The sequence below is a fragment of the Ranitomeya imitator genome, chromosome 1, assembly GCF_032444005.1.
Source record: "Ranitomeya imitator isolate aRanImi1 chromosome 1, aRanImi1.pri, whole genome shotgun sequence".
Classification (NCBI taxonomy): Eukaryota; Metazoa; Chordata; class Amphibia; order Anura; family Dendrobatidae; genus Ranitomeya; species Ranitomeya imitator.
The window spans coordinates 662,828,329-662,841,672 of NC_091282.1; the positions used below are offsets into that span (position 1 = coordinate 662,828,329).

Here is a 13,344-nt window from a genome sequence, read left to right on the forward strand (position 1 = left end):
ACAAACAATCAGCTGCAACCCCCTGCGGCCCTGTCTGTGTACTGTCTTACGTTTCTCCCTTGCTGCCCTGTGTACTGTGTTGCTGTTCCCTCCCCCGCCGCCCTGTCTGTGTACTGTCTTGCGATTCCATCCCCCGCCGCCCTGTCTGTGTACTGTTGCGGTTCCCTCTCCCGCCGCCCTGTCTGTGTACTGTCTTTCGGCTCCCTCCCCCGCCGCCCAGTCTGTGTACTGTCTTTCGGCTCCCTCCCCCGCCACCCTGTCTGTGTACTGTCTTTCGGCTCCCTCCCCCGCCACCCTGTCTGTGTACTGTCTTTCGGCTCCCTCCCCCGCCACCCTGTCTGTGTACTGTCTTGCGGTTCCCTCTCCCGCCGCCCTGTCTGTGTACTGTCTTGCGGTTCCCTCTCCCGCCGCCCTGTCTGTGTACTGTCTTTCGGCTCCCTCCCCCGCCACACTGTCTGTGTACTGTCTTTCGGCTCCCTCCCCCGCCGCCCTGTCTGTGTACTGTCTTGCGGTTCCCTCCCCTGCCCAGGAGCCTTGGTATGATCAGACCATGTTTCTGTACAGTCAGACACAGTAGAGACACAATTATAAGATTATCTCGGCACAGGAACAATTTTTTCACACATTCAATTGTGGAAATTATTTTTATTTCAAGATCTGTTGATTAAAATGTCCTTTGTTCTTGGTAAAACACCTTTAACACACATTAAGCAGTAAGTCATTTACACTTCATAGATCAGCCCAATTTTGATCCAGGAGGGTTTGTGAATCAAAGCTGCCTGCTTCAGTGCAAATGTAAGTGATTCTGGGGACATAGGAGGGGAACAGCTACACAACTTCCCCGACCCTCCCAAAAAATCTTGTTTGTGGCATCTCATTGATTGGCTGCATTGATGCTACACTGAACACTGCTAAACAAACCTAAAAAAAAAACAATGGCAGAAGTTATTTTTTTACCCATTCCTCCCTGTTTTCTAAGTACTTTAGTAAAATGAACGGTGTCAGTCATCGCTGCAGCTGATCCTGTAGAGAGAAAGTACTCAAATGTCTGCTACTGAAGGAAAGTTATGAATTATCGTGGAAGAAAACCAGGAAAACTGTGAGAGCTGCAACGTCAAACATGGGGTTAAATAGACTGTAAAAACAAACCCTGCGCTTCCCCGATTCTGTAAAGTCGAGGATTTTTTTTTCCTGTTTTTAACACAATGTGCAGCAATGGCGCCATCCGACGCCACAACTTGGCCTGCAAAAGACAATTGCTGGGTCGCTGAAGGGTTAAATGGGTCGTAGGACAAGTGGGATTTAGGCCGCGTTCACACACGGTTTTTTTTTTCGGCTGCCAACATCTGCTCTCCTGGCAATAGGAGCTGCGTTCAGTGCGCCAAGTTTTCAGCATTTTTGCTGTGTGTTGGTGCAGATCAGATTATATGTTCAATAAAGGGACGTTTATTATTATTGTACATTTTATAGCCATTTATTCCATGGCGTTTTATATGTGAAAAGGGGGCAAATATAGACAAATACAACTAAGCATGAGCAACAGAAGACAGACACAAGTACAGGAGGAGAGAAGACCCTGCCCCCGAGGGCTCAGTCTACAGGGGACGAGGGAAGATATACTAGGAGAGGGGAGAGCTGGTCAGTAAGTGGAGGATCACTGCAGGCTGTAGGCTTATTCATCCAAAACATCACAAAAATATGTTTGTTGGTCTTTTTCTGCTTTGTTTCGCCATCTGTGCAAAACTGCAAAAACGTGGAACGAAGTGACGCTTCACATTAAGAAATGCAAATCAGTCGGGGGAAAAACAAACAAGTGTGCAGGAGATTGCCGGAGGATCCTAGCTTTTACTGTAGAAAAGCCTTATCCCCCAATAGAGAAAATGGAGTTCAAGTCCATAAATTTAAAAAGGTATACATTTATGACAACAGTAAAGATTTTGTCCACACAAGGTCCATGATAATATAATAACATACAGGTTTCAGCGGATACAACAGGTGGAAAAGAAACGATGGGTATGCCAGAGATTTACCACGTATCTTATGAAATAAAGTGCTGTATTATAGAGGGAAAAGATGAACAAGAGGAAGGGTGATGGATGTAACACCGAGTAGCAGAAGGGTCAGTGCTCTGTCAATATCATGACCCCCCATACCCTGGACATCTTACCCATAATGTGGTATCGTTTGGCTTCCCAGCGTGCAGCCCCAACGCGCGTTTCGTGTTGGCTTCATCAGGGGGTGCGAAACGCGCGTTGGGGCTGCACGCTGGGAAGCCAAACGATACCACATTATGGGTAAGATGTCCAGGGTATGGGGGGTCATGATATTGACAGAGCACTGACCCTTCTGCTACTCGGTGTTACATCCATCACCCTTCCTCTTGTTCATCTTTTCCCTCTATAATACAGCACTTTATTTCATAAGATATGTGGTAAATCTCTGGCATACCCATCGTTTCTTTTCCACCTGTTGTATCCGCTGAAACCTGTATGTTATTATATTATCATGGACCTTGTGTGGACAAAATCTTTACTGTTGTAATAAATGTATACCTTTTTAAATTTATGGACTTGATCTCCATTTTCTTTGTTGGGTGATCAGGCTTCTATGCTGGAGGGTCCTTTGATTTTCATCTCTGTTTTTTGCTCTTCCACGTGGTGTTGAGCATGCATGACGGATGTATATACATGTTTTCCGCCATAGTCTGTATATACCTTTTACGGCTTAAAGCAGCTTTTCATTTGCATAAAAGAAATGCAGCAAAAACGCTGCATGTGAATAATAGCCTAAGTATGGCGTAAATATCTCTAGGGGGTCACGTCGTAGAAGATGCCCCAGCAACCAATGGGAGCTAAGCTTTCATTTTCCCAGAGCAGTTTTAAAAATGAAAGCTGCGCTCTGGTTGGTAGGGGGGCCACAAGGCCAGTTTTGGCAATTGAGGTCCTCCGTTTCCACCATATTTCCGTCAGGGAATATCTGGAGGCAATTTTTGTGATGTATTAGATGATTTGGTTAATGATTTCCATCGTCTATTGAAAAAAAAAAAAGGTCGAGAATGTGAATTCTGAAACGCGTTTGCTAATCTTGATCCTCTGCGGCCACTGTGATTGATCACGTGATTTTCTTCCCCGCACGGTGTTGACGGTAACCTAGCAACAAAGGACGCCTGCAGGAGCTACGGCGATGAAGCGCTGCTGCGGCGGCTGAGCGGGAGGAGGAGGCCGCGCACCGTGTACGTATCACGGCGGCTCTGTGCTCCTCTCGCCGCCATGATTCTTGCATTGCCCCTATACAGCCGCTCATAGAGCTTATTAGCACACCGCCGATACTTAACCCCTTGTTCCCCTCCCCTTCTGCCAGGACCGATACCTTGTACATTTTCCCTTTTTGATTTTTCTCTCTTTCCTACATTTACTGATCCGGTTCCTTCATGTTATATTTTGGTAGATCGGCTTCTGCCTGACGCTGTGACGCCGGATAGGGTTCTATATTCTTTATCCTGCAATATCCTGTACTTAGCAGTGGGGTGATGGGGTGTGGAGAGGCCTGAGGGGCAGAGACCGGCTCTGCCACATTGTACAGTGCTGGCATCAGTCTAGAGATGTTACCGCTGCTGTCAATCTCTGACATGACGTGGTGGTGCTCGGCATTACCGGCTCCCATCGACACCCTATGACGCGATCGCGAGGCAGTGATGGGTTACTAGGAGAGCTGGGGGTCCGGATGAAGGCTCCCGACACTGCCATCATGGTCCTCCTATAGGAGTGTTACCCTATACACTGCTGTACTCCGGTATTGGACGAGCGATTTAATGATCACAACAGGTTCAGGCTCCCTAAAAAATACATTTCTTCCCTCCTAATTCTTCCCCATCATATGAGTCATATTATTAAGAAGTGGAAGGAACCGCAGCAACTCAGCCACGAAGTGGAGACCCCATACCGTTAAAGAGTGAGGGTAGAAAAATCACCAACACCCTTCTGACCCCATAACTGTCCAGACATCCTCTGGTATAACATCAGCACAAACACTGCTCCCTTGAGCAACTTCATGCGGCCGTACATCACCAAGCACAATGCTGAGCGTCGGATGGAGTGGTGTAAAGCCGCCACCACTGGACTCTGGAGGAAACGTGGTCTGTGCAGTGATGGATCTCTCTTCTATCCGATATAGGAGTCTGGGTTTGGTGATTCCAGGAGAACGTTACCCCCTGACTGCATTGCACCCTCTGTACAGATGGCGGAGGAGGGTAATGTCATGGGGTGTTACCAGGGGGCGACCTCGGCCCCTTAGTTCCAGTGAAGGGAAATCTTAATTCTTCAGCACAAGACATTGTGGAAAATTGTGGCTTCCAACCTTATAGGGACAGTTTGGGGAAGACCCTTTTCTGTCCTCCATGACTGTGCCCAGTGCACAAGGTCCATACAGACACGGAGGGGGAGTTTGGTGGAAGAACATGACCGGCTGTAGGTATTAGAGGGTAGCCGTTCTTACATATCTTAAGGTCGGGTCTTGTACTTTATCGGACGATTTTAACGTTTCAGGTCAGAGCTCTTAGTTCTGCTACTAGTCAAGATGGATATCATGAAGGGAAGCTTGGAGGACATTTCCAGACCTGCCACCGCATCTCGTTCCCGTCCTGGAAGTCGCTTGTTCCAAGTGGATAAACAGAAAGTGAACTCGTCTCTGTGCTTGGAAGTGTTAACCCCAGAACCAGGGGGAACATCGCAGGTAAGAGGTCATGGTTCACAGGGAGCATTTCACTTTGTGCACGTGGCACTCCCGAGTCTTCTTTTATTTTCAAAAACACCAACGCGTTTCAGAGTCCAATCTCATTCATCAATCTGTTTTTTAACTATTGCCACCAGTCCGTGTTGTCACCTTTAAGGTTAAGGTGGTCACATTTGTCAGTTTTATCAGGAGGTATAGTAATAGGATAGTCCCATGTCTCCTGATCAGCAGTGGGACTTTACGCCAACTTCAGATGATGAAGAAGAGTCTTCTCCTGCACCATCTCCTGAAGACCCGGGTGATCAGAAGACCTCAAGGAGCTCTACAAGGACCAGTGTGCAAGATAGGATGAGCGGCACACGAGAGGATCCAGGTAGACGCTTAGGGGGGGTAATATATAAGATCCACACTTCATACTAAAAGGTCCACACCTCTTAAGAAATGTGACGCATTTTGGGCTGTCGGTAACTCATAAACCACAAGATGTAAAATCTGTCCTGGAAGAGGATCGTGGCTGAGATGGTAGAGTGGGGGGAGGGGGCGGGCTGAAATGGTACACTATTCTAATTATCAATCTCTATCATTATTTATCTGCCTGGGTCAATACAAAGGGCCGAGCTTCAAGGTGTAACCCCTGGACATCCAGCTTGGTGTTGGTACAGCTACCTCCCTTTAAGGGCTGGCCGATCCCTTTAAGAGTTTTGTACGTTAAATGTATAATGAACTGTGCTGTTTTTCGCCTTTAGTTCCCAGTTTTGTGAACGAAGAATGTAAAGATGAATTTCACGACAATTCTTCTGCCAAGAAAGCTGGTGATGGATGTGCGGAAGGTAACTAGGAGGGTCTGGTCAGGGGGTCTCTTAGGACATCTGCCTGCGCTGTGTGACCTATTCACCCACATAGCGACGACGGCTTTGATCGCTTTCACCATCGCACTTGATAACAATTCTATGAAAAAGAGTCACTAAACCTTCATCATAATGAGGCATGAATAAAATGGAAATGAAAAAGAAATGCGAACAGTTGTGATCAAATAGCAGATGAGACGTACTGTAATAAGACGCTTGGCGGCCACTTCTCAGAAGTCGGGCTTTGATACTAACGATCTGCAGTCAGGCTGATGCCGAGGGCATATGGGCAGCACATGGCGATATCTTTATATGTGGCACAGAGATGCTTTTTCTGTAGACCACATCAAAATGTCTGAGATCCGAAGGAAAAGGAATTGTTTAAACCACCGGGACTGAACTAATTATGTATGGAGATCACTGTCGGCTCCAGGAGCTACATGGGCTTCATTGAATGATCATTGGGCCAACTGTTATTTCCCCCCAAACTGCCATAAAATGACACCCCCACTGGGACGGGGGACTAAGAACCGCCTCTTATGTGATGGTGATGGCATCCCTGACTCTTTTTGTGATTAGCTGGCCTTACAACGTCATCATTGCAGCATGGCGGATCAAAAGAAGAGATACCTGGATCGATTCCCACCATCTCTACTGCCCATACACCTTCGATAACGGTCAGCTGATCGCTACCTCCCTCATACACCTGAACATTCTGCAGAGTACGCTGCCGCCAGACATTTTCGGCAGGGGCTTATGTTGTTCAAGAATAAAATTATCCTTCCCCGAACAGATGCTGTCAGGAGGCCCCACATTAGCTGGTCAGCCAATCGTTATGAAATTAGTGGCCTACTTTTATATGGAGGGCTTAAAGTGATATTGATCCTTAAAGGCCTCATGGACAAAAGATAGCCTCTGGCTAAGCAATGGTTCAGCTGATCGTTTGGCCCGTAGTTATATTTTTGACTCAGAGGCTCAAAATCATCTGTCGGGGAAGGGTTCTGAGGCCATCGTACACATTGCCAATATCATTCAGCCGATGTTAAGTGTATGAGGACTTTTAGGATAGGTCGTCATCAGATTGATGGGGGTCTGACACCAGATAGCTGTTTTTAGCTTCACACTACATTGCGAATTGCACTGTGCTGGTCAGTGCCATTCCCTGTTTACAGCCGACCACCACCAGAGCTAATAAAAACCAAAGAGGTGGGGGTGTCGGATCTCAGCTGATCTGATATTAGTGACGTCTCCTAAGGATAGGTCCTCGATATCCTTAGCCTGAACAACCCCATTAAGGATTGAGGACACTTGATAGTCCCCTTACACATGAGACTTTGCCTCCTCTGGGTTCAGGAAACTTATATCTCAGCCAGCTGTAGACCCCCACTAGTCTCCAAGATGGCTGTCTTCACACTTATATAGAGTGTGTATTGAGTATCAGTGTGCATGCACAAGCGTTACATGCATGCACAACCCCTGGTCTAGAAATTCGAGATGGTCCCAACCAATTTAATGTTTTTGATCTGTCCATTGGATAGGTAAAAAAGGTTTCTAGTTAAAGTACCCCTTAATGATAAAGTCCCGAATGGGGTGCTGCATAGCATCAGAGACATTGGACTTCAAGATCTTGGATTATTGTGTCACTATCAAAAGTGGGCAACATGGGAACTAGATTTCACTACCTGAACACGGGGGTTTCTATGAGCCTTCGTTTTGACTTTGTCTTGGCAGGTCCCCATCAGCAGTCTCCAAGTACAGAGGACATTGAACCGAAACTGGAAAAAGCCATTAAGAAGATGAAAGTTCTGGATGAAATCTTACTGAAGAAGATGGCGAAGGAAAAGGAGGTTAAAGCTCATGGTCTGGAGATCCGAAAACAACTGTGGGAAGAACTCCAGGTAGTAAAGTGTTCCCCGTACCGATAAAGTAGAGGGCAGACTGGCAAAGTCAGGGGTCTAGAAAGCAAGGAGAGGGGGACACTTCACTCTGATGCCAAGACGCTGCAAGAGCCTTGATTTCGTGGGGTAAGGGCATTTAAAGATGCAGTTGTGCGCCATTACTCAGGATGAGGCCCATAGTGATACTGTTCGGGGGGGCTTTCATTTTTGTACAGGATATTTCCAGCACTACAGTATTATCTCACCACCATTTGCCCTTTATAAATTGTACCCTCAAAGACTTAAAACATCCATGCCATCCGCCTGTTAATCTGCGGTGATGATCTAAAGCTGCATGAGATCATGTGGCTTCAAGAGTGAGGAGCCATTTACCTGACACAGCCGGACTCCCATTGAGAAGGCAGAGACGGTTTATTACAATGTCTGCCCCTATAGAAAGCCCCGAACAAGGGCTGTGTATACAGTATAGTTAGCGCTGCCGACCCTTCCTCATCCGGACCCAGCGGTCATGTGATCGCAGGGTGACTGGAAATAAGCAGGAGACCTCGGGGGGAGGGGGAATATTATACATAGAGACACGCACACGTGCATCTCACAAAATTAGAATATCATCAAAAAGTTAATTTATTTCAGTTCTTCAATACAAAAAGTGAACCTCAAATATTATATAGAGTTATTACAAAGCAGAGAGATCTATTATAAGTGTTTATTTCTGGTAATGTTGATGATTATGGCTTACAGCCAGTGAAAACCCAAAAGTCATTATCTCAGTAAATTAGAATACTTTATAACACCAGCTTGAAAAATTATTTTAAACTCTGAAATGTTGGCCTACTGAGATGTATGTTCAGTAAATGCACTCAATATTTGGTCGGACTCCTTTTCCATCAATTACTGCATCAATGCTTTGTGGCATGGAGGCGATCAGCCTGTGGCACTGCTGAGGGGTTATGGAAGCCCAGGTTGCTTTGATAGTAGCCTTCAGCTCCTCTGCATTGTTGGGTCTGGTGTCTCATCATCCTCTTGACAATACCCCATAGATTGTTTATGGGGTTAAGGTCAGAGGAGTCTGCTGCCAATCAAGCACAGTGATACTGTTGTTTATAAACCAGGTATTGGTGCTTTTGGCAGTGAGGACAGGTGCCAAGTCCTGCTAGAGAATTACATTTCTATCTCCAAAAAGCTTGTCGGCAGAGGGAAGCATGAAGTGCTCTAAAATTTCCTGGTAGACGGCTGCGCTGACTTTGGTCTTGATAAAACACAGTGGACCTACACCAGCAGATGGCATGGCTCCCCAAACCATCACTGATTGTGGATACTTCACACAAGACGTCAAGCAGCTTGGATTGTCTGTCTCTCCACTCTAAAGGTACCGTCACACTCAGCAACGCTGCAGCGATATAGACAACGAGCCGATCGCTGCAGCGTCGCTGTTTGGGTCGCTGTAGAGACGTCAAACACAGCAGCTCCAGAACGATGCAGGAGCGATCCAGTGACGAACTTATCATTCTCGCTGGTTGTTAGCTCCATGAAAAACCATTACAGGCATCGTTGCTTTTGCTGTCAAACATGACGAATCACGCCGACCTGACGACCAAATAAAGTTCCGGACTTTCAGCTACGACCAGCGATGTCACAGCGGGATCCAGATCGCTGCTGCGTGTCAAACACAACGAGATCACTATCCAGGACGCTGCAACGTCACGGATTGTTGTCGTTCTCATTGTAAAGTTTCTCAGTGTGAAGGTACCTTTACTCCAGAATCTGGGACCTTGATTTCCAAGGTCTAGTGTGAAGTTTCCACAATCAGTGATGGTTTGGGGAGCCATGTCATCTGCTGGTGTAGGTCCATTGTGCTGACCAAAGTCAGCGCAGGCGTCTACCAGGAAATTTTAGAGCACTTCATGCTTCCTCCTGCCGACAAGCTTTTTGGAGATGGAAATTTCATTCTCCAGCAGGACTTGGCACCTGTCCACATTGCCAAAAGGACCAATACCTGGTTTATAAACAACAGTATCACTGTGCTTGATTGGCAGCAAACTCGCCTGACCTTAACCCCGTAGAGAATCTATGGGGAATTGTCAAGAGGAAGATGAGACACCAGACCCAACAATGCAGACGAGCTGAAGGCTGCTATCAAAACAACCTGGGCTTCCATAACACCTCAGCAGTGCCACAGGCTGATCGCCTCCATGCCACGCAGCATTGATGCAGTAATTGATGCAAAAGGAGCCCGACCAAGTACTGAGTGCATTTACTGAACATACATTTTAGTAGGCAAACATTTCGGTTTTTAAAATCATTTTTTCACGCTGATGTTATAAAGTATTCTAATTTACTGAGATAATGACTTTTGAGTTTTCATTGGCTGCAAGCCATAATCATCAACAGTAACATAAATAAACACGTGAAATAGATCACTCTGTTTGTAGTGACTCTATGTAATATACGAGTTTCACTTTTTGTATTGAAGAACTGAAATAAATTAACTTTTTGATGATATTCTAATTTTGTGAGATGCACCCGTGTGTGTATATATAAGACTGATCTGGTGCATGGAGGTTATACAACATTTTGACTCGTACAAGAATAAAGCACACTGATATGGGGGGAGATGGCACATCCAGTAAAGAGCATTATAACAAACCTCAAGTTGTGTAATGCCAAGCCACAACAGTTGAATAACCCCTACATGCATATCTGGAGAAACGTGGTTCCTATTCAAGCGATTAGAAACAATAAAAAAAATAATTTAGTCTCAGGCCAGAAAATATGTAAAAAGTAATGAACACAAAGCAAAGCAATAATTCATGGTGAATAAACCCAGTTATACCAAATATAAAAGTATAATTTCAGCAGTGCATTTACGGTACAAGATCTCCACGTGTTTCCCCGGTCTGTCCGCTTCCTCAGGGGCTCAGTTGTTTTTCAATGATCTCCAGAATATAATCACAAGTTTGTAATGTTGGATGTTCATGAAATAAAAGGCGAAACCAAGCATTTTATAGAACAACATGGCCCCTTCATACAGGGCATCAATAGGTGTCCCAAATATGCTATGCACCTTTATGTATACTACTCTGTGAGAGGTTGTTCATGTGTCAGATTTGCATCTTGTAAATTTTACTGAAAGCTGTGTGAAAGAAATCACTTGGATTTTCACTGAAGATGTGCAGTTTGCGGGGCCTCATTGTTGTGAATTCTGTGGCTGAGTTCACTTCTGTGGTCACAAGTGGTATTGCAGTCTCTGGGCTTCCTCCCTCAGGTGTTTTGGTGAGCTCGTTGGCTGCCTTGCTATTTAGCTCCACCTGAGTCTGTCTTCCTTGCTCCTTGTCAATGTTCCAGTGTTGGATCTGAGCTACTGCATCTTTCCTTGGGCCTGCTGCTCTGCTAGATAAGTGCTTCTAGTTTGTTTTCTGTTTTTTCTGTCCAGCTTGTTATTATCTTTTGCTGGAAGCTCTGAGAAGCAAAGGGGTGCACCGCCGTGCTGTTAGTTCGGCACGGTGGGTCTTTTTGCCCCTTTGCGTGGTTTTCGTTTTAGGGTTTTTTGTAGACTGCATAGTTCTCTTTGCTATCCTCGCTCTGTCTAGAATATCGGGCCTCACTTTGCTGAATCTATTTCATTCCTACGTTTGTCTTTTCATCTTGCTAACAGTCATTATATGTGGGGGCTGCCTATTCCTTTGGGGTATTTCTCTGAGGTAAGTCAGGCTTGTATTTCTATCTTCAGGCTAGTCAGCTCCTCAGGCAGTGCCGAGTTGCATAGGTAGTTGATAGGCGCAATCCACTGCTGCTTCCAGTTGTGTGAGGATAGATCAGGTACTGCAGTCTACAGAGATTCCACGTCTCAGAGCTCGTCCTATTGTTTTTGGTTATTGCCAGATCTCTGTATGTGCGCTGATTACTGCACGCTGTGTTGCCTGATTGCCAGCCATAACAGTACAAGGAGCCATTCAATGATTTCCAATAGAGGGAAAAAAGAAATCCTGACATCATTTTTTTTTCTTAGCTCTGTCTTCAGTCTTTTTTTTCCCCTAGACATTAGAGTGCTTCAGGACACAGCTGTGGACATGGATATTCAGGCTCTGTGCTCCTCAATGGATAATCTCGTTGTAAATGTACAAAAGATTCAAGATACTATTGATCAGAAATCGATGCTAGAACCAAGAATTCCGATTCCTGATTTGTTTTTTGGTGACAGAACTAAGTTCCTGAGCTTCAGAAATAATTGTAAGCTATTTTTGGCCTTGAAACCTCATTCTTCTGGTAATCCTATTCAACAGGTTTTGATTATTATTTCTTTTTTGCGCGGCGACCCACAGGACTGGGCGTTTTCTCTTGCACCAGGAGATTCTGCATTGAGTAATGTTGATGCATTTTTCCAGGCGCTGGGATTGCTTTACGATGAGCCTAATTCAGTGGATCAAGCTGAGAAAAATCTGCTGGCTTTATGCCAGGGTCAGGATGATGTAGAAGTATATTGTCAGAAATTTAGAAAATGGTCAGTACTCACTCTGTGGAATGAATCTGCACTAGCGGCTTTGTTCAGAAAGGGTCTCTCTGAAGCTCTTAAGGATGTAATGGTGGGATTTCCTATGCCTGCTGGTTTGAATGAGTCTATGTCCTTGGCCATTCAGATCGGTCGTCGCTTGCGCGAGCGTAAATCTGTGCACCATCTGGCGGTATTGTCTGAGAGTAAGCCTGAGCCTATGCAGTGCGACAGGACTATGACTAAAGTAGAACGGCACGAACACAGACGTCTGAACAGACTGTGTTTCTATTGTGGTGATTCTACTCATGCTATTTCTAATTGTCCTAAACGCACTAGGCGGTTCGATAGCTCTGCCGTTATTGGTACTGTACAGTCCAAATTCCTTTTGTCCATTACCTTAATGTGCTCTTTGTCATCATATTCTGTCATGGCGTTTGTGGATTCAGGCGCTGCCCTGAATCTGATGGATTTGGATTATGCTAAACGTTGTGGATTTTTCTTGGAGCCTTTGCGGTGTCCTATTCCGTTGAGAGGAATTGATGCTACACCTCTGGCCAAGAATAAGCCTCAGTACTGGGCCCAGCTGACCATGTGCATGGCTCCTGCACATCAGGAAGTTATTCGCTTTTTGGTACTGCATAATTTGCATGATGTGGTCGTGTTGGGGTTGCCATGGCTACAAACCCATAATCCAGTATTGGATTGGAACTCTATGTCGGTAACCAGCTGGGGTTGTCAGGGAGTACATGGTGATGTTCCATTTTTGTCTATTTCGTCATCCATCCCTTCTGACATCCCAGAGTTCTTGTCGGACTTTCAGGATGTATTTGAAGAGTCCAAGTCTGATGCCCTTCCTCCGCATAGGAATTGTGATTGTGCTATCGATTTGATTCCTGGTAGTAAATTCCCTAAGGGTCGTTTATTTAATTTGTCCGTACCTGAACACACCGCTATGCGCAGTTATGTGAAGGAGTCCCTGGAGAAGGGACATATTCGCCCATCGTCGTCACCATTGGGAGCAGGGTTCTTTTTTGTAGCCAAGAAGGATGGTTCGCTAAGACCGTGTATTGATTTCCGCCTTCTTAATAAGATCACTGTTAAGTTTCAGTATCCCTTGCCATTGATTTCTGACTTGTTTGCTCGGATTAAGGGGGCTAGTTGGTTTACTAAGATTGATCTTCGTGGTGCGTATAATCTGGTGAGAATCAGGCAGGGAGATGAATGGAAAACGGCATTTAATACGCCCGAGGGTCATTTTGAGTATCTGGTGATGCCGTTCGGACTTGCCAATGCTCCATCTGTTTTTCAGTCTTTTATGCATGACATTTTCCGTGAGTATCTGGATAAATTCTTGATTGTTTACTTGGATGACATT

General features: G+C 45.5%; 1 protein-coding gene across 2 annotated transcripts in view; it reads left to right on the top strand.

Moving 5' to 3' along the window:
* Positions 1-3,146: 3,146 nt before the first annotated feature.
* FSIP1 (fibrous sheath interacting protein 1) overlaps positions 3,147-13,344 on the top strand; it is an 85,657-nt gene continuing 75,459 nt past the window's right edge. For both annotated transcript variants that reach the window (XM_069728978.1, XM_069728983.1), the window contains exons 1-5: positions 3,147-3,232; positions 4,545-4,731; positions 4,960-5,104; positions 5,478-5,561; positions 7,311-7,477. In XM_069728978.1, coding sequence (XP_069585079.1) covers positions 4,576-4,731; positions 4,960-5,104; positions 5,478-5,561; positions 7,311-7,477 — 552 coding nt within the window. In that variant the 5' untranslated portion in view covers positions 3,147-3,232; positions 4,545-4,575. The remainder of the gene's footprint in view (positions 3,233-4,544; positions 4,732-4,959; positions 5,105-5,477; positions 5,562-7,310; positions 7,478-13,344) is intronic.